The 21,307-nt window shown below is 45.9% G+C and overlaps 1 protein-coding gene across 1 annotated transcript in view; it reads right to left on the bottom strand.

Moving 5' to 3' along the window:
• Nucleotides 1–21,307, bottom strand: part of SLC24A3 (solute carrier family 24 member 3) — a 508,299-nt gene that overhangs the window by 184,104 nt on the left and 302,888 nt on the right. Inside the window, exon 3 of the mRNA XM_008064347.1 lies at nt 16,795–16,871. Within this exon, the coding sequence (XP_008062538.1) occupies nt 16,795–16,871 (77 nt within the window). The remainder of the gene's footprint in view (nt 1–16,794; nt 16,872–21,307) is intronic.

The raw sequence follows: 21,307 nt of genomic DNA, 5'->3' as shown, positions 1-21,307 counted from the left end.
GGGACAGAATGATCCACCACCATTGAGCTGTCATGAAAATCAACAAGCTGACGATATGCAATCAGCAATTAAATGTACGAACTTGTCTTAGAAGAGGTGCTCCATCCCTCATTGCTGAATATCACTATGGTCACCTTCGAAGTCCTCCCCTTGGGAAGCTCTGTACTGATGCCAGTGCCTAGTTCACTCGTCAAAGCAATTTTGGAACTTTTTTTCTAGAATGGCCATCAGAGCTGTCATCCTATTACCCTTGATGTCCTGAATGTCATCAACTGTCTTCCTTTCAGTATTTCCTTTATCTTTGAGTAAAGAAAATAGTCACTGGGGACCAGATGAGGTGAGTGGTGTTCCAATACAGTTATTTGCACAGTGCTGCCAACGTAATCACACAGTGGCAAGTTCGCGAACTTAATGTTAGACCGCAACAAATAACGACGACAGCTCTGATGGTCATTCCAGAAAAAGAATTCCAAAATTACTTTGATGGGTGAACTGGGCATTGGCATTAGTGTATAACTTCTCAAGGGGAGTACTTCAAAGGTGACCATAGTGATATTCAGCAATGAGGTATGCAATACTTTTTCTAGGGTGAGTTCATGAACCTAATTGCCAGACTTCGTATTGACATCCTTACATAGCTGTACTGTTTTCCCTTTGACGAATGAGCCTGGCACCATCACCAGTTTACCCCAAGGACAAACAGAGAGAGGCCCTCAGCACTCAGTTGATTTAAAGACATTCGAAGAAGTATAGCTATCCTGTTGCTGCACAGAGAGTACAATTCCTTTGTATCTCATTATTAGAAGGATCACAGTGGAACACAATAGAAGTCTCTGCCCATGTCTTGTAGTGCAGGACTCACCCTTCCCTGGCCTGTTCGTGCTGTGTCTCCATGCCAACACCATCACTGAATCAAGTACATATGAATACATCCACAGAAGGGCGTTTTACTTCCTTTCCAGCACTCTTTCATGAGGAATGACACAATCATCTCTTTAGTCATGCTGAGTTCTTTCTAATTTGAATGGATTCCTCTCTGAGTTGAATTGTCTATGTACTATAAGAAGGGAGTCAAGGTGGTTCACTTTTTGCCATTTTTGGTATAGAAAGCTGTGATTCCTTTGCCAGCAGAGCAAAACTTCCAGGCATCAGGTTGTTTGTGAGAGTTCGCATGGCAGCAAGAACTTGGTTGTGTGTAAGAAACTGCACAAGGCGGCAGTACCTAGGGCCAAAGTGGGATCCAATAAAGGGGGGGGTGCCCAAGCACCTAGGATAGGATGAGCTTAGAGTATCTGAGGAACAGGAGGAAGGTCTGGGGCTGCAACGAAGTGAGAGTGGGGGAGGGGAGGGGAAGTTGGAGAGGTGGGCAGGGCCAGACCTTGCCGTCCGGCTTCTCCTATATGTCTGTAAAGGCTCGTTTGGGCTACAACATGGAATAGGGACATGGGCATGAGACTCCTTAGCCAGCTCTGCTGTGGGCAGTGGCTCAACCAAGGGCCATGCTCGTGGAGTGGAGAGAAGGATATGTGATGGAGACCCAAGTGAAAGGCAAGTGGCCAGAATTTGCTGTCATGTGGGGTGGGAAGGAGGTAAATCAAGACTGATTTCTAGGATTCCAGTCACCACTCAATGGATGGTAGTGACAGTTACTGAGGTGGCAAAGCTAAGAGACAAACAGGTTTGCAAAAGGAATGAAAGATTGTCTTTAAAAGCCTCATAGTGCCATTTTAAACTACATTCTGACTCCATGTAAATTCAGGAAGTGTTGGCTGGGTTGCCAAGGGGGAAATATATATATATGTATATATGCGTATATATACATATATGTATATACATGTACATTGTATGTGCATGGATATGTGCATACATACATATATAGATAAATATGTATTCACATATATATCTTAGACACACATGTAAATAAACATTCATTCAGAAGCATGCTTTAGCTATTGCCTATTATGTTTTAGAAAAGGGTTATAGTACCCTAAATATACATGTGTGTGATGTGTGCATTCAGATCTGAACATGAGAATAAAACTCCTCCTCCAGGACCTGCCCTCCATGAAGGAGAGTCATGGATCTTGCCCAAGGCTCCTCTGCAAAACCAAAGAGATGAAGTCAAGTGAATTTGGGTCAAGAAAATGAGAGGGCCCAGAACCAGTCAGAATTGCTGATCCCATCACAGCTTCTGATGCTGAAAAACGTCACACTAACTGCCAAAATGATACCTTTGCCTGGTCCTGTGGTCAACAGGGCAGAGGAAAAGACACTTTTGACATGTTCAAGAAGGGGCAACATAATTCCTCAGGCTTCCATCTTTGAGCATAAAACTGCAGCTATGAGAGTGCTAATGAAATAGTTGAGGAGACAGTTTCCATGATCACTCTTGGAACCTCCTCATGGCCCATCAGCAGGGACCTCCTTGTTTCTGAGGATACATTAAGGAACTCTGTGAAAAGTATCCAAACCAAAGGTTCAACATGGGGGCCATGTATAGTCCTACTTGGCATATGTGCTTGGAGATTTCTAGGTAGAAGGACAAGTCATCAAGAAATTCATTTGCAAACAGCTTCTGGGTTCTTGAGAGAACTGATGAAGAGAACCTTAGGAAATAAAACTCTCAAACAAAAACATGACTTTAGTATTAAGGGCACGCCCCCAAGGGTGATGACTAGGGCAGATGGGCACTGTCCTGGGTCCCCAACTTATGGTGAATGGGAGAGTTGATGGTTGACAGTTTATTCCAAATGTTCTCTGAAGAAGCTCCTTGGAATCTGGTTCCCAATTCCTCAATCAAATAAGTGCACATTGAAAGGGAAAATTATCTTTGGGGCCTTGATTATCTGTAAAGTGTGAGAACAGGGAACACTAGAAATGGGAACAGTTTGGGAAAATCTTCAGGAGCCTTTAAAGAGGAAATAAAGACCTGGGATCTCAGGGAAATCAAGGAGTCTCAGAGAGCTTGGACTCCTAGGCCTTTACTGGGTGGAGTCTTGGAGTCTGAGACAAACAGGACTGCCTACTTTCTAACAGTTGCTGTCCAGGTCAAATGGGCTTAGAGACCAAAGCCACACTCCCAAACGTCACCTCCATTCATCCTTCATTGATGACATGCTTGGGCACCTTTTATATATGGGACACTGAGTCTGACTGCAGAAACAATACCTCAGTAGACAGAGGCCAATCCTTCAGTGAAATAATTCAACTCAATAGAAGTTAGAGAACACCGTGGTCCTCATTAATGATAACGTTTGCTTAGATACTGTGTCTTTGTGCAAATGTTCAGAAAGGACTCTGAGTCACTGACAAATTGTGAACGAGGCACATCTTTGCAAAGGAGGGTCTCTGCTGTCTGTCCCTGCCTGGATCTTTGCAGTACCCAGGTTATCTGGGAAGCACTGACATCCTCCTGGAGAGAGGCAAGGCATCACACTGATACAGGAGACCTGTGTGTTCCTGTTTCAGCTTGCTCTCTCCTGCCTAGTAAACTGAGGTATCCTGAGTATTTAACTCAGTCTATGTCTCTCAAAGAAGGCCTCCCAAAGTTCATCTGGTACTTAGGATGGATTAAACCCCCAAAGTCTTATGACAACACTGGTGAATAACTCTTCCTTCCCAGCTTAGTGGACATTCAGTAAGACACTTTGTGATCCCACACTCAGTAGCCAAGATATGAAGCACACTTCGTTTATTCACATTTATTCGCAAACTACACATTAAACGAGCATTTCCTCCATGCAATGTGCCAGGCTGGGCACAATGGGGACATGAAGATGACTAAGGCATGGACCCAGCTCTAACACCAATGAGAAGGGCATGATATAGGTCAGCAACAAAGGGAAAGTGGAAATTTAGAGTCAGGGAAGATCCACACTAGTGTGAAGTCCCACTTTTCCTTATGAGAATTCAAACAAAACTTCAAGGAGGGGACATCTAGGTGGACCTTGTAGTTGGATTCAAGGAGGTCAAAGGTTCTGGAAGCCTAGCCAGAAGGTAGGTACAGGAAGACCCCAGGATTTCTTGGTAAATGGGGAAGAATAGATCTTTACTAGACCATGATACGTGGGTGTACAAGAGACGAGAACAACCAGACTGGAAAAATGCTTGTCACGTTGACTATGGGGACACTTTGAAATAACAGTAAGAACAATACCTAATAATTATTGAGCCTTACTAAGTGCCCGGCTGTTCTCTAAGCATTTGGCATGGATTGATTAACTCCCACACAGAGAGTCCGACAAAGTAGACACTATTACTATCCTCGTTTTATAGAAAAACCAAGGCACAGAGAAGGAAAATAACTTTTACTTCTACTTTAGGTAGTGATGTACCTAGAAAGTGGTGAGGCCGAGATTTGAATCCAGGGAGTTCAACTCTAGAGTCCCACTCTTGGCTGGGCATGGAGGCTCATGTCTGTCATCCCAGTACTTTGGAAGGCTAAAGTGGGAGGATTGCTTGAGCCCAGGAGTTTGAGACCAGCCTAGGCAACATAACAAGACCTCGTCTCTACAAAAAAAAAATTAGTCAGGAGTGGTGGTACACACCTGGTACCTGCAGTCACAGCAACTCAGGAGGCTGAGGCAGAAGGATAGCCTGAGTCCAGGAGGTCAAGGCTATGGTGAGCCATGATTATGTCACTGCACTCCAGTCTTGGCAACAGAGTGAGACCCTGACTCAAAAAAGAACAAATCCCACTCTCTCCCACCATTCCATGTGGATCCTCTGCCAGTAGGAAGAAAGTTCTGAGCAAAGTGTGACCTGGACATTGTTCTCAGGAGATTTATCTGGCACTGTCAGAGCTGAATTTTGACTGGAAGGAGATAGACTGAGCCCCAGAAGGTTATTTAGAGGGTCACTGTCTGGACAAAAAGTGACCTTAGCTTGATCCAGGGAAGAAACAATGAAACAAAAAGCATATAATGGCTAACATCTCCTCGTGCCTATTATGATCTAGGCACTGGAATAAGCATGTTACATATTTATCTTACTTATCTCTTTAAGGTGGGTTCTAGGCTCATCCCCATTCACAGACAGGACAGCTGAGGTCCAGGGTGACCTTAATGGTCACACAGACAGTATGTGGCACAGCCAGGGCTTGCTCTCCTGACTTTCACATGAACCCTGGGAAAAGGTGGAAAAGTCAATAGGACTTGTCAAGTTTAACGTCAGACCCAGCACTGGATGGAATGCCCTGAAAAGAACAAAATCTTTGGGGCAAGGTAAGACCCTTGTTTTTTAGGGCTCAGGGGGGTAGGAAAGGGAACATGTGGCTGAATAGAAAGACAGTTGTCTTGGGGAGGGTCAGCGGGATGACATGACACACCTGAGGGATGTGTTGACGGTTTTTCCATGTGGGGTGTCAGAACTAGGTAGCCTCAGGCTCCCCACAGCTCAGGTGGTGATAGGTGCGACAGCTTCCTCCACACTCCTCCTCCTCCAGGTTGGTTCAGACAGACTGTGGAAGCTCAGGACAGTCTGCCCAAACAACTCACCTCAGGAGATTCCTGAGGACCCTTGTGTGGCATGTGAACCCTCACTGCACACCCAGCTTGTGGAATGTGGGGCAGGGGAGAAGATCCAGGAGAAGTCTTCGATGAAATCTTCTGACTGGACTCCTGGTGTGGGCACAGGTTCAAGTCTGTCCCTCTTCAGGGCAGCCCAGCTGTGAGGGCTCTGGTGTGTGATGTCACAGGCACTGTCATGCCCGTCCTTGTCCAAGAACACCAACCACTCAGCATTTGTCCATATGTATGAGGACTTTGGGGCTTGCTTGGCTCCCCTGAGTGTGGGGGCAGCCGGAAAGAGTATGAGTTAGGACCCCCAAGCAGCCTTCGCCTGACAACTGCCAGTTGTTGGTGGATAAATACTCTCATACCCAGTTGGGATGATCTGGGGGGATCTCCATTCCCTGCTAGCTCCCAGTGGGGTTAAGCTCCAGCTTCCCTGCCTGCAGGAGTAACTGGCTTTGCCACACACCTGTTGTTGGTTGCCTTCTTCAAACTCCTGGGCTCAAGCAATTCTCCTGCCTCAGTCTCCCAAAATATTGAGATTACAGGCATGAGCCATCACACCCGGCCTGGTTGCCTTCTTTCTCTGCCACATTACCTGCCCCAGGATGCTTCCTGGGACCATCCTCCCAGTGAAGTACCTGCCCTGGACTAGGATCTCAGGGTCTGCTTCCGGGGAGTCTGCCTAAGACAGGTGTCTTGGCCACAGAAGCTCTTCCAATGAAATCAAGGGGGAAATCACTCCTCAGGACACACTGCCTTCAGAACACACTGCCTGACTGGGTTGCTGGGATGGGGAAGCTTCTTTGCTTTAAAATCAGATTTTTTGTTAAGCTTGAAATCCCTATCTGGATTCTCTATACTATATAAGAAAGTTTAAGTGGGGAATGGAGGGGAGAGAGAAGGAAGAATAGATAGAATAAAATGCAAAGTTCCAGAACAAAAAAACAAAGTTCCCACTGGGTAGCATTTAGTCTGAAGTCCTAAGACCTGATAACAGCAGATTTCTTACGGAGCTTCTCCAGAGAACAGGATCATCAGGAAACTATTTACAAAGAGTGAAAAAGCCACTGGGCCCTAGTATTTAAAATATGGGCAGTGTCTTCTGATATATTCAAGCATTTGATTGGCTATTTTATCCAGATTGATTTGTTGAATATTTGTTAAAGACCAGTTCTTTAGGTTATGGCATATAATAGTTTCAAATAACAGTACTTCCTTGTTTACCTGGCTTACCTTACTTAGGTTTTTCAGAGGAAAAATAATACTCTTATGCATTATAAATACAGTCAGTTCATAATTATTGTATGCAAATCTGTGACTGTTGGCAGTCGGCTCAGAGGAACAAGTGAATAAGGTTTACTAACTATATAAAAATAAATTAAAAATGAAATACATGGAGTGGGGAGCAGGTGAGCCAAGAATAATTTATACACGTCAGATGAAGAGGTGCATTCAGCAGACTGCAGTTATCTGGCCTCCATGTGGCATGCTCTCTCTGCTGAAGAGAGGTATGGGCTTAAACACAAAAGTATCTCTCTCCCACTACCATTCAGGGCAATGATAAAATCAAATTTGAAACTGTACTTCAAAGCCCATTCCCCAAACTTCTATCTTGCCCTGGGTTCAGGACATGAACCAAAGTGAGCAGACCAACTTATGCCAGACCCTTTTCTGTGGATGCCGAGAAGGGATTGGAGTCTCAGAATTCTGTACTCCCTGTAGCCTCCTGGATTTTAGAGGGGGATCTGATTGGTGACATAGTAGTGGTAGGTGACATCTGCTGGGCCTGTACCTCAGAGCTCAGACACCGGAACGCTTGTGCAAGTCATGTAACTGTGGGCAGATCCCAGGAAGTACCGGAAGAAAAGCAGGGAATGAATCAGGGCGGGAAGGCCAGTGACTGAAGGTGTGTTAGTTATCAAGCAGCATGCTGGGTTGGGCAGCTAGTGTTTATTCCTGCTAAGGAACTCTGGGAGACAGGTTAGCAGATGTGTTTCAGTTAGTCTAACTGAGGCATGAGAACCAGGTTTTTATCCACAACCAAAACCCCTCTTGATCTGAGGCCCACTTCTGGGGGCTGTTTATCTATCTCCCACCATTTCCTGGCTGTCCTGCATTTGGGTAGAATGGGAGGTGGAGCCAGAAGAAGCCCAGAGTTGCACGGGCGGGAAGTTGGTTATGGGGTGGGGGGGAGGGCACACATGAGTAGTAAGCACTAAGGGGGCAGGTGGGGTAAGTTCTGTTCAGTGCTAGACACTTTGCCAGAAGTACCCTTCATGCACTTCTTGAAGCACCTGACGAGGTGAGTGCTGTGTTTATCTCCAGTGAAAGATGGGGAAACTGAGGTTTGGCAAGGCAAAACAAACTGCCCATGGCTACAAGCCAATCAATGGAAAATTCAGGGCAGAATCTCTTGTGGGTTTCACCCCGAGCACATGCTCTAATTCATCACACTTTATGTTCAACTCAGGCACTGGGGTGTCAACCCACCAGCCAGCCTGCAAGGGGCCCATGGGGCCCAGTGGCTAGGCCTGGACCTCCGCATTAAAGTCTCATGAGCACGTTGGGGGCGGGGGAGGGAATGATTTAAGATGTATCAAAACATAATTTACTCTCTTTGTGCTAATCCTCTCTGGACACCAGTTTTAGTTTTGTGTTGACACTGACAAATTAAGGACCTGCTCAGCACTTTTCCAAGAGTAAACAGCAAATTCCACAAGCTGTTCTAATCATTTTTCTCTTCCAGAGTAAAATCCCTTAACTAAACACATCTGCCCTGTGAGTGAGTTGTAGCCGGGACCTTTCTGACCGGATCACGTAGTCCCCCTTAAATTTAAACACCACACTTAAATGTACTCCTAAGTATCTTTTTTAAGAATTTGATATTATTGTAAATGAGATTTTTTTCTTAATTTCTTTTTCAGATAGTTTGCTGTTAGTTTATAGACTGCTACTAATTTTTGTATGCTGATTTTGTGACCTGCAACTTTATACTGAATTTGTTAGCTCTAATTTTTTTTCTGGTAGATTCTTCAGGGGTTTCTACATATAAGATCATGTCATCAGCAGAAAATTTCACTTTCTTTTTCCCTATTTTATAGTGAATAATGATGTATATTTCAAAATTGCTACAAGAGTGAATTTTAAATGTTCTTATCACAAACAAATTATCAGGAAGTGAGGTGAGGCATACGCTAATTACCTGGATTTGCTCAGTCCATGATGTATACATGTATCAAAGCATCACACTGTACCCTATACATATGGATGACTAGAGGATGTCTAGGAGGAATTGGACCCCTCATAGGGGATCCAAAAAAACCAGAATTATCTTTTGAAGGGTGGGACCCTTGTAGTACAAGTTTTCCCTGCTAGGTAAGTGTTCTGGGAACCCATCAACATCCGTGTACCAGCCAGCGTTGTTGTGAGAGGCTGCGTTTGGCTTCAATGAATTTTTTTTTTGGAAAAAATCATCTTGGGTGATTTACAAGTGCACCTGCCTACACTGGGCTGAGTGTTGAGCATTTTTGACCAAAATGGCATGACCCTCATGCCACACCTTCTCTATTCACCTGATTTCACCCTGAGCAACTTTTTTTTTTGCTTCTCTGGATGAAGAAGGTACTCAAAGGGAAATATTTTGCAGAAGTGGAAGCAGTAAAACAAAAAATGGCAGAAGCACTAAAAGGCATCAAAATGGACAAGTTCCAAAACAGTTTTGGACAGTGGAAAAAGCATCTTGCTAGGTGTATTGTATCAAATGGAGAGGACTTTGAAGCTGACTGAAGTTTAAACATGGAAGAATAAATACACAATTTTTCGTGATCAAATTCTAGATTTTGGGGGGGTTATACAAACACACACACACACATGCAATTATTTTTCAGTTAAAGAAAAAGAAAAATTTAAAAGCCCTTACTTCAGCAGCCTCTTCCAAGCCCTGGGTTGGTAGAAACTCCAGTTGCAAAGAGGCTTCCAATGATACCTCATCCCATCACTCATAAGGAAGGTGGTAGTGTCTGAATGGACTTGGCTCTGGCCTCGTGACATGAGATGCTTTGGGATGGGTTACACATGCACAGGTGAGCTGCCTTTGGTGGGGTGTGGGAGGTGAGGTGAAGGTGAAGACCAACAACCCTAACATTGACTGAACACCATTATATGCTCTCATAGATGTTGAAATTTAAATCAGGAGAAGTTCTGGAACTGGTTCCAAAGCACCAAGCTTTTGAGTCATATACACACTTTTTGACTTCCAATCTGGGTGTTCTTCCTCCTCACCAGAATATCCTATCCTGCCCTTGTTTTGGAAAGCCCAGTGACCTGACAGGGCCTTCTATGAGTCCTACTCGTTCAAATGACTCAGCTCAAGCCAGCCCTTAAGGGGATCGAGTCAAAGAGCAGCGTCTGGAGACCTTTTTGTCTGACTGGCTCTGTTTTGATTTCAGGTTTACAGCATTGGTGGAGGGAGGGAAGATGTTGAATTGGAATCCATTCATCATGAGGCCTTCCAGGGTGACCTCTCACCATGCATAGCTGTCTACATGTATGTGAATGGTCATGAAATAAAATAAAGAATCATTTCCTCATCACACTAGCCACATTCCAAGTGCTCAGTTGCCCCGTAGCCAGGGGCTGATTAAGCAGCACAGACGTTGGACAGGCAGTGATAGTCTAGACACGTGAAGATGACTCTCACAACTAGAAAAGCAAAGAACACAGAAAGATAAAAGTAACTCCAGGGCTGAGGTGGAAAGTGAGCCTAGATGTACACAGTGCTGGGGAAGGGGGGGCTGGGGAGGGGCCTCTCCTCCCAGACCTCGGTCCTTCTGTCCCCTGAGAACCGACTACTGCATGTTTGCTTATTCTTTGGCTCTGAACAAAAGCCATTGGGGCCTGGGTGAGCACACCCAGGGAGAGCTTTCCTAAAGTTAACACTAAAGTTGAACAGTAGAAATGACAGGAAGAGGCTCAGGCCTCAGAAAATGACATCTCTTTGACAAGGAGGCCCCTTCTAGAAAGAAGAGCCTCCTCCCTCCTCCTCAAGACTAAAGGGGGAGCAGTAAGCTGGGAGAGAGAGGAAGCCTCACTCTCCTGGGACATGGGTTCTCCCAGATGCCTCTCTCACCTCAGACTCCTTAAAGAACAAATCCAAATTAGTCTTCACTTTTGCTGTGGGTGGGGGAGGGTGGGGTTGTAGAGGTGAGACTCCTTCCTCTGCCTCCCTTTGGGAAATTGTGTGACCCAGGCATGTTGACTGGCTAGGACCTGTCCTGTCCCAGCGGAGGGCAAACCACAGGGCTGGTGACTCATGGCCAGGGAGGAAAACTATGAGCTGGGCCAATTAGAGACCTCTGGGGGTTGTGGATGAAGAAACTGACCAGTGCAGGTAGGTAGTGCAGGGTAGGTGCACAAGAGACAACACCAGGTAGAGCCAGGGCCAGAATGGAAGCAGAAATGCACATCTTCAGAGAAATAAAGGATTGTAGGGGGAGGGAGAGAAGGAATGCAAGGTCCAGGTCATCTAGGTACCCTGCTAGATTAGGAATTCCACAAAATCCAGGAAGTGTGGACGGAGCTGTGAGAACTACAACTCCAGAGGAAGGATAACAGAAGGTTGGCCTTGCTTGCTTCCCCCACACCCCAATCATGTCTTCGCTTCTATCCCAAGGGCCTGCCTTCCTCCAAAGCCATCCAGTTTCCTCTGAAGCTGTGGGGAGCAAGGAGATCATAATGAGATCACAAGACAAAAATTGGTACAGTTTTCAGTTTAAATGCTATCTGGGGATGGGCTGCAGGGGCTCAAAACTGAAGTCCCAGTGCACTGGGAGGTTGAGGTAGGAGGATCACTCGAGGCCAGGAGTTTGAGATATGCCTGGGCAACAGAGCAAGAGCTATCTCTATAAAAACTAAAATAAATTAGCCAGGTGTGGTGACATGTACCTGTAGTCCCAGCTACTCAGAAGGCTGAGACTGGAGGATCACTTGAGACCAGGAGTTTGAGGCTATAGTGAGCTATGATAGCACCACTGCACTCCAGCAAGGCCCTGCAACAAACCAAAGCACCAAAAACCTGATCTGGGAATAAGAGAATTTGGATGTAAGCTCACAAAGCAAGATTCCTCAATTCTCAGACCAGATAAAACCCCCCGGGGAAGGAGAGGAAGAAGCATGGGCAGGAATTGAGGGGGTTGGGAGTCCACCAATATTGGTATCAAACCTAAACATCCTCACATGGAGACACCAAAAAGAGGGACATCAGCATCTTCCTTGTCCTTTCTGGAGTACTTCCATCTGCAGGGAGCCCTGGCTTGACAGCCCAGCACAGAAATGCTGCCTGGACTTCCCAAGTGACCTGCTCCAAAAGAGTCAACCTCTTGTGTTACACGTGAGCCCCTACAGAGCACTGGATGCCGGGATGGAGTGAAGATGAAGATCTGGACAAGGGAATCTCTGCCATTGGACAGAAGGAGGCCTAAGGCAGATGGCTGGTATCTCCAGCATGGCCAGCCCATCCCTTTTGCCACTCTGGGAAGCTGAGGTGGCCCATATAATGGCCGTCTCAACAGTTCATTGGATAGAAAAGTTCCCTCTGTGTGAACTCAGGTGCTCTGGTACTTCTCAGAGCATTTCTAGAGTTTAGAACATAAAGATGCACATTAGAAACATTTACCCTGACATGCCTTTCTCCGGTGCATCCATGAACAGGTCTGGGCTGCTGGACTGGTTAGCAACCTTCTTCAGAATAAGAGTTTGCCTTCATAAGGGCTGGAAGACCATTTTCAGGTGTGTGATACCTTCTATTCCCCTGCACATGAGCATATAGACATATCTGCCTGCTGAAAGATGACTTACATTAAAAATGAGGAAGGAAGGTCCAAAGTTTAGCACGAATACTTCTGAAAGCTGACAAGGTGCGCAGAGGGTATTATTCTTGCTGTGGAGTTGGATCTGTTAAGGACAGACAGCTGTCCACACATGTGCTGGGAAAGAACTTCAAACACCGATTATTTAAAGCAACTTCTACTGGAAGAGAAAATGTGTAGCGTGGCTGATACTCTCACAGATTCAGTCATCTATGTCATGCCGGATCGTGAGCAAAATTTCACACGATATTTATAAATCACAAACAAACGACAGTTCTAGAAAATTACTCACAGTCTTCTTCCTCTAACCGGGGCAGGCTCAATGAATTTATGGGGTGCAAATTGCCTCACAGACAGGAAATCCTGCTTTTAGTGTCTCCGTGTTATAATAGATTGGACACAAAGCAGGGCTCTAAGACAAGTATGTTTTCTTGGGGATACCTTTTGCCGAAAACCTTACAAGGATCACAGATTTCCTCACTAGGAAGAAACTCACATGTGAAGAAAAGCCAGAAGGAATAAAAATCTTTTTTTTTTAAGTTGAAGTCTCACTCTGTTGCTCAGGCTGTAGTACAGTAGCATGCTCACGGCCACTGCAGCCTCGACCTTCCAAGTAGTTGGAACTACAGGTGTGTGCCACCACACCTGGCTATTTTTTTGATTTATTGTAGAGACAAGGTCTCACCAAGTTGCCCAGGCTGGTCTCAAACCCCTGAACTCAGGCAATCCTCTCGCCTCTGCCTCCCAAAGTGCGGGATTACAGACTTGAGCCACAGAGCCTGGCCTTTTTTTTTTTTTTTAAAGTCTAATCTTAGGGCTTAGGGCTTCTGAAATCCACAAAACTAGAAATATCCAAGAGAAAATTAAAGCTACGGAATTTAGAAAGTTGAACAAGAAATGGCTGTTTGCATTCCTCAGATAACACAAGAGACAGACGTATTTACATGAAAGAAAAGAGAAGGAGACATAAGCTTTGACAACAAAGGTTTAAAAGACTGTGTGGCATGGTCCTTAGAACCATCTGTGTCCCCAGACCTGTGCCCCATGAAGGCTGAAGGCCACAAGCTCAGGGGGCCCAGATGGAAGGGGGCAGTTTGAGTTTAGCTACAAATGCGAAGTGTGATTGGGTTTCAGATCAAACAGGAGCCCTCAGTGACTGGGTCCTCTGGTTGAGATCTGTGATTAGGGCCCATTAGCCTCATAAAAGAACAGTCCCGTGGCGGTCTCCCTGGGGTCAACAGGCTGGACTCTCTCCAGCCCTAACCCTGGGCAAGGCAGGATGGCAGAAGGATGGATAAGAAAGCTGCTTCTCACGGCCTCTCACGCAGCAGCTAAGTCATCTTGGCATGGTACCTCCCTGTGAGTTCCCTGCCCCCTCCAATCTCAGGCTATCCAAACCCTGGTGGAGAGGATCAACCGCATTCTTGGCTCCTACTCCCTCCAGACACTAGGTCTTTGACCACAAGGCTTCCTACTCCTACCTGGAAAACCTCTTCTCTACTGTCCTTTTGAAACCACCCATCCATTCTTCAAGAACTGCACAACCCTGCCTCCCTGACACCCAGTGATGCCTTCTCTGAGCTCTGAGCCCTAGGCTGCATTTAGTGCATGACCAGTGTGGACCATAAGTGGTTCTCTTCACTAGACACAGGATTTCTTCAGAGTGAGACTGTGTCCTGGGCAGCGAGCAGGGCCCAGTCCAGCACTATCCCAAAGGGGCTCAAGAAATGTTTTCTTAATGTCCAAGTGCAGAAAGTCTGCATTTAGCATCTTGCAGTTTTGACTCATGCATTCATCTGCTTCCTGTGGCCAAGCAAATGCCAACTGTTTGCCTTTACAGCGATTCTTCTTATACCCAGTTATGTTCATTTAATGATTCCTGAGCATCTTAAATGTGCCAGGAACCATGGAAGGTGAAAGAGATAAAAGGAACTGCTCATCCCTACACTGAACAAACAGTAGCTGTGCTGCTTTTGCTGTTCATTGTGCCGGACATGGTTCAAAGGAGTTTCTCTCGTGAGGCTTACATCCTGGTGTGGGAGCTTATATTCTAGTAGGTGAGATAACAGAAGATTTGGCCCTTGACCTTGGGGATGGTACCACTAGGCCCACCCTGACCTCTATCTCTGCCTCCCCATGCTCTTCTCTGACTCCACCCTGGACTACATGCATGTATGTGGACACCCTAGGCGGCAAGTTGAAGTTTGCACTACCCAGGTCCCTTCCTTCCAAGAGGTGGACCCAGGAAGGAGACAGGCATAGACCTTGACAGCAGGCTCAGGGGCTATTTGGGTAGAGGATTTGGGGGCTCTGTGTGCCTGGAGTGTAATCTTGAAGGGGTGGGCATTGAACCGAATCCCTGGACTTTTTGTCCTGTGGATTTTAAAGTGCGGGGCTCAGGGCAGGGGCTAACAGTGACATTAGATACCAGTGACTACAGGGTACTCATTTGCAGGCTATGCCCACTGTTTTAGAGATACATCTAAGGGGGATAGTATTCATTTGTGTCCACTTTGCCCTCTTGCCAGCCTAGGGATGCACTGCCACCAATACCAGAGGCTTGCCTGGGATCCTGGGCTCACAAAGATGCAGGCATGCTCTCTGCCTTCAGCTGATACTGCTTGGGTCCAGAGAGGAGGTGGGGGTCGGGAGAGAGGGCTCTGCCACTTTGGGAGGATGAAAATATGCAGTGTTTGGGCCCAGAGTGGAAATCTCATATCTCAGATGTCAAAGCATCAGGGTACTAATGGCTACCGGGCAATTCTGGACCTGACTCAGTGCCTGGGTCTCCTCAGCCTTGCGACAGGGAAGCCTTGCTGGTGCCGAAGGTGGCATCTATATTAATGGCCCAGTATGTGCAACTTTGATGAAGGTCAGGGAGGGCTGCAAAGATGGTCCTCGTTCATCTGGTGTTTTCAGAGAAGGTCTTTGCTCAGAGGAGACTTTTCATGCCCTTCTTTGGGGGAGTGGGGAAAGAGGTGAAGAGCTGATTGCTTTCACCCAGAAAGGGAGTCAAGTTTGGATGCCTGGTGAATCCAGGGAGGTCAACTGTTTTGTCAAAAGCCATACACAGGTAAGGTCAGCTTCAAGCCACATCTGCTCTGACACTGGAGCCCATGGTGTGCCTGTCCACCTTCTACAGGAGTGAGGTAAAAAGTAAGGTCACTCCCCTCCCTTGAATCATGAGTGGCTGTGACTGCAGTAGCATGTGGCAGAAATGACACTGTGGGACTTCCAGGGGCAGGTCAAATGACCATGTGTAGTCCTCCTTTGGCCGTGACCCTCCCTCTCTGAGCCCTAGGCTGCCATGTGGAAATCCCACTGCCCATAGTTGCCACCCTGAAGAGGTCACCTGGAAGGGCAGGTCTTTCAGCCATTATAGTTCAGGCACCAGAAGTCCTCTTAGAAAGAAGTCCTCCAGCCCAAGGGGTCCTCTAGCACTGGGGCCCCCAGCCCCAGCCATCTGAGTTGTCCTATCTGAGGCCCTAGACTTCAGGGAACAACATTTGCCCATGCCCCTTCTGAACACCCAACACAGAACTCACATGCAAAGCAAAATGGCAACCAGGCATGCCACTAAATGTGGGAGTTAGTTTTGCAGCTACAAATAGCCAGAATGGAATTAAGAGTAGTCCTGGGGAAGAAGGCATGCCACAGAGATGGTGAAGCAGGAATGTACCTAGTATAGAATTTGCCTGGAGCTTTCTGACTCTGCAGCCTTAGACACAGCATCTCACACACACGTCCTCCTCACACCCTCCAAATGGAAACAGGATGAATCAAAGACCTTAGAGTCACCGGGGCTATAGGGAAAGATGCTAAGACAATGGTGGACATTAAGAGGCCAGAAGGTGAGGGAACAAGCTGTTTTGATCACTTGCTAGGTCCCAGGCACTGTGACAGTTGCCATTACATATAATTCATGCATTTAAAAAATGCTTTGTCCTTACCAAGAATGGTCTGGAATGAAGCCATGAACAAAACAAAGTCCCTGTTCTCACATTCATGTGAGTGAGGGTGATGGTCAATAAGAAAATAACTATACAATGTCAAGTAGAATGGAGAAAAACAAAGAGAAAAGGGGAAACACTAAGGCATTTTAGAAAGGCTGGTGAGGAAAGGACTCTCCAAGAGGATGATGTTTGAGCAGGGAGTAAAGTTAAGCAGTGGACTTCAGAATCCACACGTTGGGTACTATTAGGAGGGAAAGAATGCTTGACAAATGTCCTTCTGCTTACAAACCTGTGGCCTTTCAAAGAGGTCCATTTGGAGATGGCCCCCTGTGTGACTTGGCGAAACTCCCAGGCATGTGAACAAGAGGAAGGGAGACTCCTCTCAGGGCACCTCAGCTGCCCCTTCCCCCACCAGGACCACACTCCAGGCACTCCAGGTAGAAGCATGGGAGGGGTACTTACACAGAGCACATGGAGGACCACTGCACCTTGTCTTCTGTCCTCATTGGTGAAGATGTCATTGGGGAATTCATGCAGGGCTGAAAAGAGAAAGAAAACCAGCTCAGTACAGAGGACAACGTCTTCAGTGCTATGGGTCTGAAGAGTATCGTCAGACCCGGTTTTACTATGGGGTCCATGAACTTAGCATGAGACAAAGCCTTGCATCTTTAAGTTCACACAACTCCAATTAAAATTTAATGTTTCCTAGCCGGGTGCAGTGGCACACTCCTGCCATCTCAGCACTTTGGGAGGTGGAGGATAGAGAGACTGCCTGAGCTCAGGGGTCTGAGACCAGCCTGGGTAACTTGGCGAGACCTCGTCTCTACAATAAATCACAAAAATTAACTGGGAATGGTGGTGCATGCCTGTAGTTCCAGCTACTTGGAAATGACTAAAGAGTACTGAGGCAAAAGGATTGCCTCAGTCCAGCAGAATGAGGCTACAGTGGCCATGAGCGTGCAATTGCACTCTAGCCTGGGCAATGGAATGAGATTCTGACTCAGAATAAATAAATAAGTAAATACGTAAGTAAGTAAATAAATAAATAAATGTTTCCCTCAGACAAGAATGCGGGTGACATAGCACAGTGCTATTGGCAGCATCTGGGACTCAACTCCCATGGAAATGTTCCTAACATGTGACATTGTCACCTGTGTGCAGCTCTCCCTCTCTGCTTCAGTCTTGCTTGGTTTTTAGGTCACCACCTGTGACTTAAAGCAGCAGTCCCCAACCTTTTTGGCATCAGGGATCGGTTTCATGGGATATCATTTTTTCCATGGAGCTGGGGGCAGAGAGTGGGGGATGGTTTCAGGACAATTCAAGCACATAATATTTATTGTGTACTTTCTATTATTATTGCATTGTAATATACAATGAAACAATTCTACAACTCACCATAAAAAAAGAGGTGTGGATAGAAGTGGATAGAAAGAAATAATGGGCAGACCATGCATGGACTAAAATGAGTGTCAGATTCTGGCTTAAAGCCTGATATCAGATGCAGTTGTACAACTGAAGTACATCAACTCACTTGCCACTCACTGAGAGGGTTTGATAGGAGTCTGTAAGCAATTGATTTATTATGGTTTCTGTGTAGTCGAACCTCACTGCTCATGTTAATCTGTATTTGCAGCCACTTTCAGCACTAGCATCACTGCCTCAGCTCCACCTCAGATCATCAGGCATTAGATTCTCATAAGGAGCATGCAACCTAGATCCCTCACATGCGCAGTTCTCAATAGGGTTGGAGCTCCTATAAGAATCTAATGCCACCACTGATCTGACAGAAGGCAGAGCTCCGGCGGTAATGCAGTAAATACATCTGTAAATACAAATGAAGCTTCACTCATTTGCCCACAGCTCACCTGCTATGTAGTCCAGTTCCTAGCAGACCACGGAACAGTACCAGTCTGTGGCCCCTGACTTAAAGAGTCTATGAGGAAGCACAGGAATGGCTATCTTGCAAAACTGTTTTCTAATGTTTTGATAACCTCATCTCAACATGACCAGTGTCTGTTTGTAACCTTATGTATTTGTTGCATGCAGGCACTGAAGACTGCTTTTCTGAGCAAGGGTCTGTGGGCTTCACTGGATCACCAAAGGAGTCATGGCTCAGATGGGTTTGAGTCCCCTGCTTCAAGTTGGGCTTCCTGTCTCTCCTTTCCTTTTTCACCTCACCAGCCCTGGTTTGGGTGTGGGCCATGTGCCCCTCCCTCTCTCTCTCCCAGCTCTCCCTTCTATCTTGACCCCCATTTGCCACTGGACTGGAATGTCAACCTCAGAGCTGTTCACGCCCTGCCCTGCTCCCAAACTTCCCATACCATATGAAAGTTCGAGTCTTTGAACTGGTGGTCTCAAATGGCTCTCCCGCCTCTAACTGTGCCCTGTCTCTCTGCCTCTCATAAAATCCAGTCAACCTCCATGGCCGGGTTCTCACATCTCCATGCCCTTATGAAGCCTCCCGTAGTCCCTCTCCAGTAGTAACCCATGACTTCCTTTTTTGGAGCTGTGTCCACCAGGCGCTGCAGGACGCAGCACACACCACCCTCACCCACAACCTCACAACACAGATATCGCTAGCTGATGGAGGTAGCCTTCCCTCAGAGCCTGCTGATGTCTCCAAGTCCTTCTCCAGTGAATACTTAGGGGAACCATCACCAGCTGATGAGGTGCATGTGCAACATGATGCCTGCTTGCCTCCTGCTTTGTCTTGTGTCCCCCCCTAAGCAGACCCTCAGACAAGGATTTAGGGGTGTATAGCTTATGAGAAGGGACTCTAGGATGCATGTGAATGAGGAGGGTGATAAGAAAGAGAAGAGAGTCAAAGACAACGCTTCTGGGAACCCTTGGGTGGACCAGAGGATTTGCTCAAGACACATAGAAAAATGGGAAAAGAACATGAAGTGACACTTCCCCAAAGAAGAACACGAACAGCCAACAAACATGAAAAAGTGCTCAACATCACTAATCATCAGAGAAATGCAAATGAAAACCACCACCAGATATCACCTCACACCAGTCAGAATGGCCAGTATTAGAAAGTCAAAGAACAACAGATGCTGGCACGGTTGCAGAGAAAAGGGGACACTCATCTACTGCTGGTGGGACTGTAAACTAATTCAACCTCTGGGGAAGACAGTATGGAGATTTCTCAAAGAACTAAAACTTGAATTACCATTTGATCCAGCAATCCCACTACTAGGAGTCTACCCAAAGGAAAAGAAATCAATGTATGAAAAAGATACTTGTACTTGTATGTTCACTACAACACTATTCACAACAGCAAAATCATGGAGCCAACCTAAGTGCCCAGCAACAATTGACTGAATAAAGAAAATGTGGTATATATAAACTATGGAATACTATGCAGCCATTAAAAGGAATGAAATCATGCAGCAATGTGGATGGAACTGGAGATCATCATCCTAAGTGAACTGACTCAGAAACAGAAAACCAAATACCGCATGTTCTCACTCATAGTGGGAGCTAAATGGTCACAAAGATGGTGATAACAGACCATCAAAGGGGGACACCAATAAAGGGGGAGATGATGAGGGGAGATAGGGTTCAGATATTACCTATTGAGTACAATATTCACTATCTGGGGAATGGGCCACTTGAGACCGAATCCCCCCCACCACACAGTACATCCATGTAACAAACATGCATATGTACCTCCTGAACTTAAATCAATAAATAAGAAAAAAGATAGGCTCTGTGCTCTGCTTCCAAGGCAGCACTGGCTTAAGAAGTCATGCAGATCTTGGGTCAGAGCCATACAAGGGAGGTATTCGGGCCAGAGAGTACAACTAGTATATAAATAGTATATAGAGCAAGGCTCACTTTCTAATGTATGGCAAGGAGAGGAGAGTCTAAACCACTGTATTGTGAACTTGAAATGCTCTAAGAGGATGGATCTAAATCTCTTCACCACACACACACACACACACACACATACAAATGGTAACTATGTAGAGGTAACAGACATGTTAATTAGCTGTGTCCACTAACAATAAGTTCCTAAGCCTCCCATTGACTGAACGGATCCCCTTATGACCAAGGAGACTCCCCCGACAAACTTTAAAAACTTAGTTCCCAGTCATGATGGAGGTCAGACATGCCTTCTTATGGCCCCACCCTCTCAATTTGGAGCTTAGACACAATGATTGACCAATGTTAATGTTAAAATAGGGATCATAAGACTGACAGAATGGACTCTTTGTGACAGTAAGATACCAAATTATAAACAGGACCCAAGGCCAAGCCAGGCAAGGGTTAAGTCACACAGTCCTACACTTAAAGAATAAACTATGTTCTAACTACCACAAGGTTTTTCTTTTTCTCTAGCAGCACAGGCATCCAGTTAAGCAATATTAAAACAATTATAACTCATCCAGCTCCAGACGCTGACTAACTGACCCCTGTTCCACCAGCCACAACTACAGCTTTGATTGATCAAGAGATTAATCTCAGTAACTTTCTGCTGACAAGAGACCACTGACATGGGCTGGTTCTGGCTGGCTTACAGAGGTTGCACACCCTGAAAAGATCTTATGACACATAGGGCCTCTCTGTAATACATTTTAATGTTAAGTCTCCACTCCAAAGTGAACATGGGTGGTATGTTCTATGACCATTCAATACGCATGAGGCAGGATCACCTTCATAAATATTTATAGGTCTTCCTGTAACCTGTTGAATATGTATGTCTAGCCAACCTGTTCAGTTTGTAGCTCTACCTCCTTCTTCAAAGTATTTGTCTTTGGTCTTGGCCAGAGGCTACACTTCTTAGTCTGAGAGATGGCCACCTTGCAAATTGTAACTTCTTACAAGAAGGAAGGTCTCCTTCTCTTCTCTCCTTTTCTAAATGTATAAGTTGTGCTATTATTATTATTTTTTAAGTTAATGGCTAGAATGCAGTGATCATTTTCCAAAGTATACATATATCAAAAGATCAAGTTGTATCCCTTAAGCA

The sequence above is a fragment of the Carlito syrichta genome, unplaced genomic scaffold (assembly GCF_000164805.1).
Source record: "Carlito syrichta isolate Samal-C Ts95f unplaced genomic scaffold, Tarsius_syrichta-2.0.1 Scaffold307318, whole genome shotgun sequence".
Taxonomy (NCBI): Eukaryota; Metazoa; Chordata; class Mammalia; order Primates; family Tarsiidae; genus Carlito; species Carlito syrichta.
Note: the sequence above shows the minus strand (reverse complement) of the source record. Positions and strands in the feature narration are given on the sequence as shown.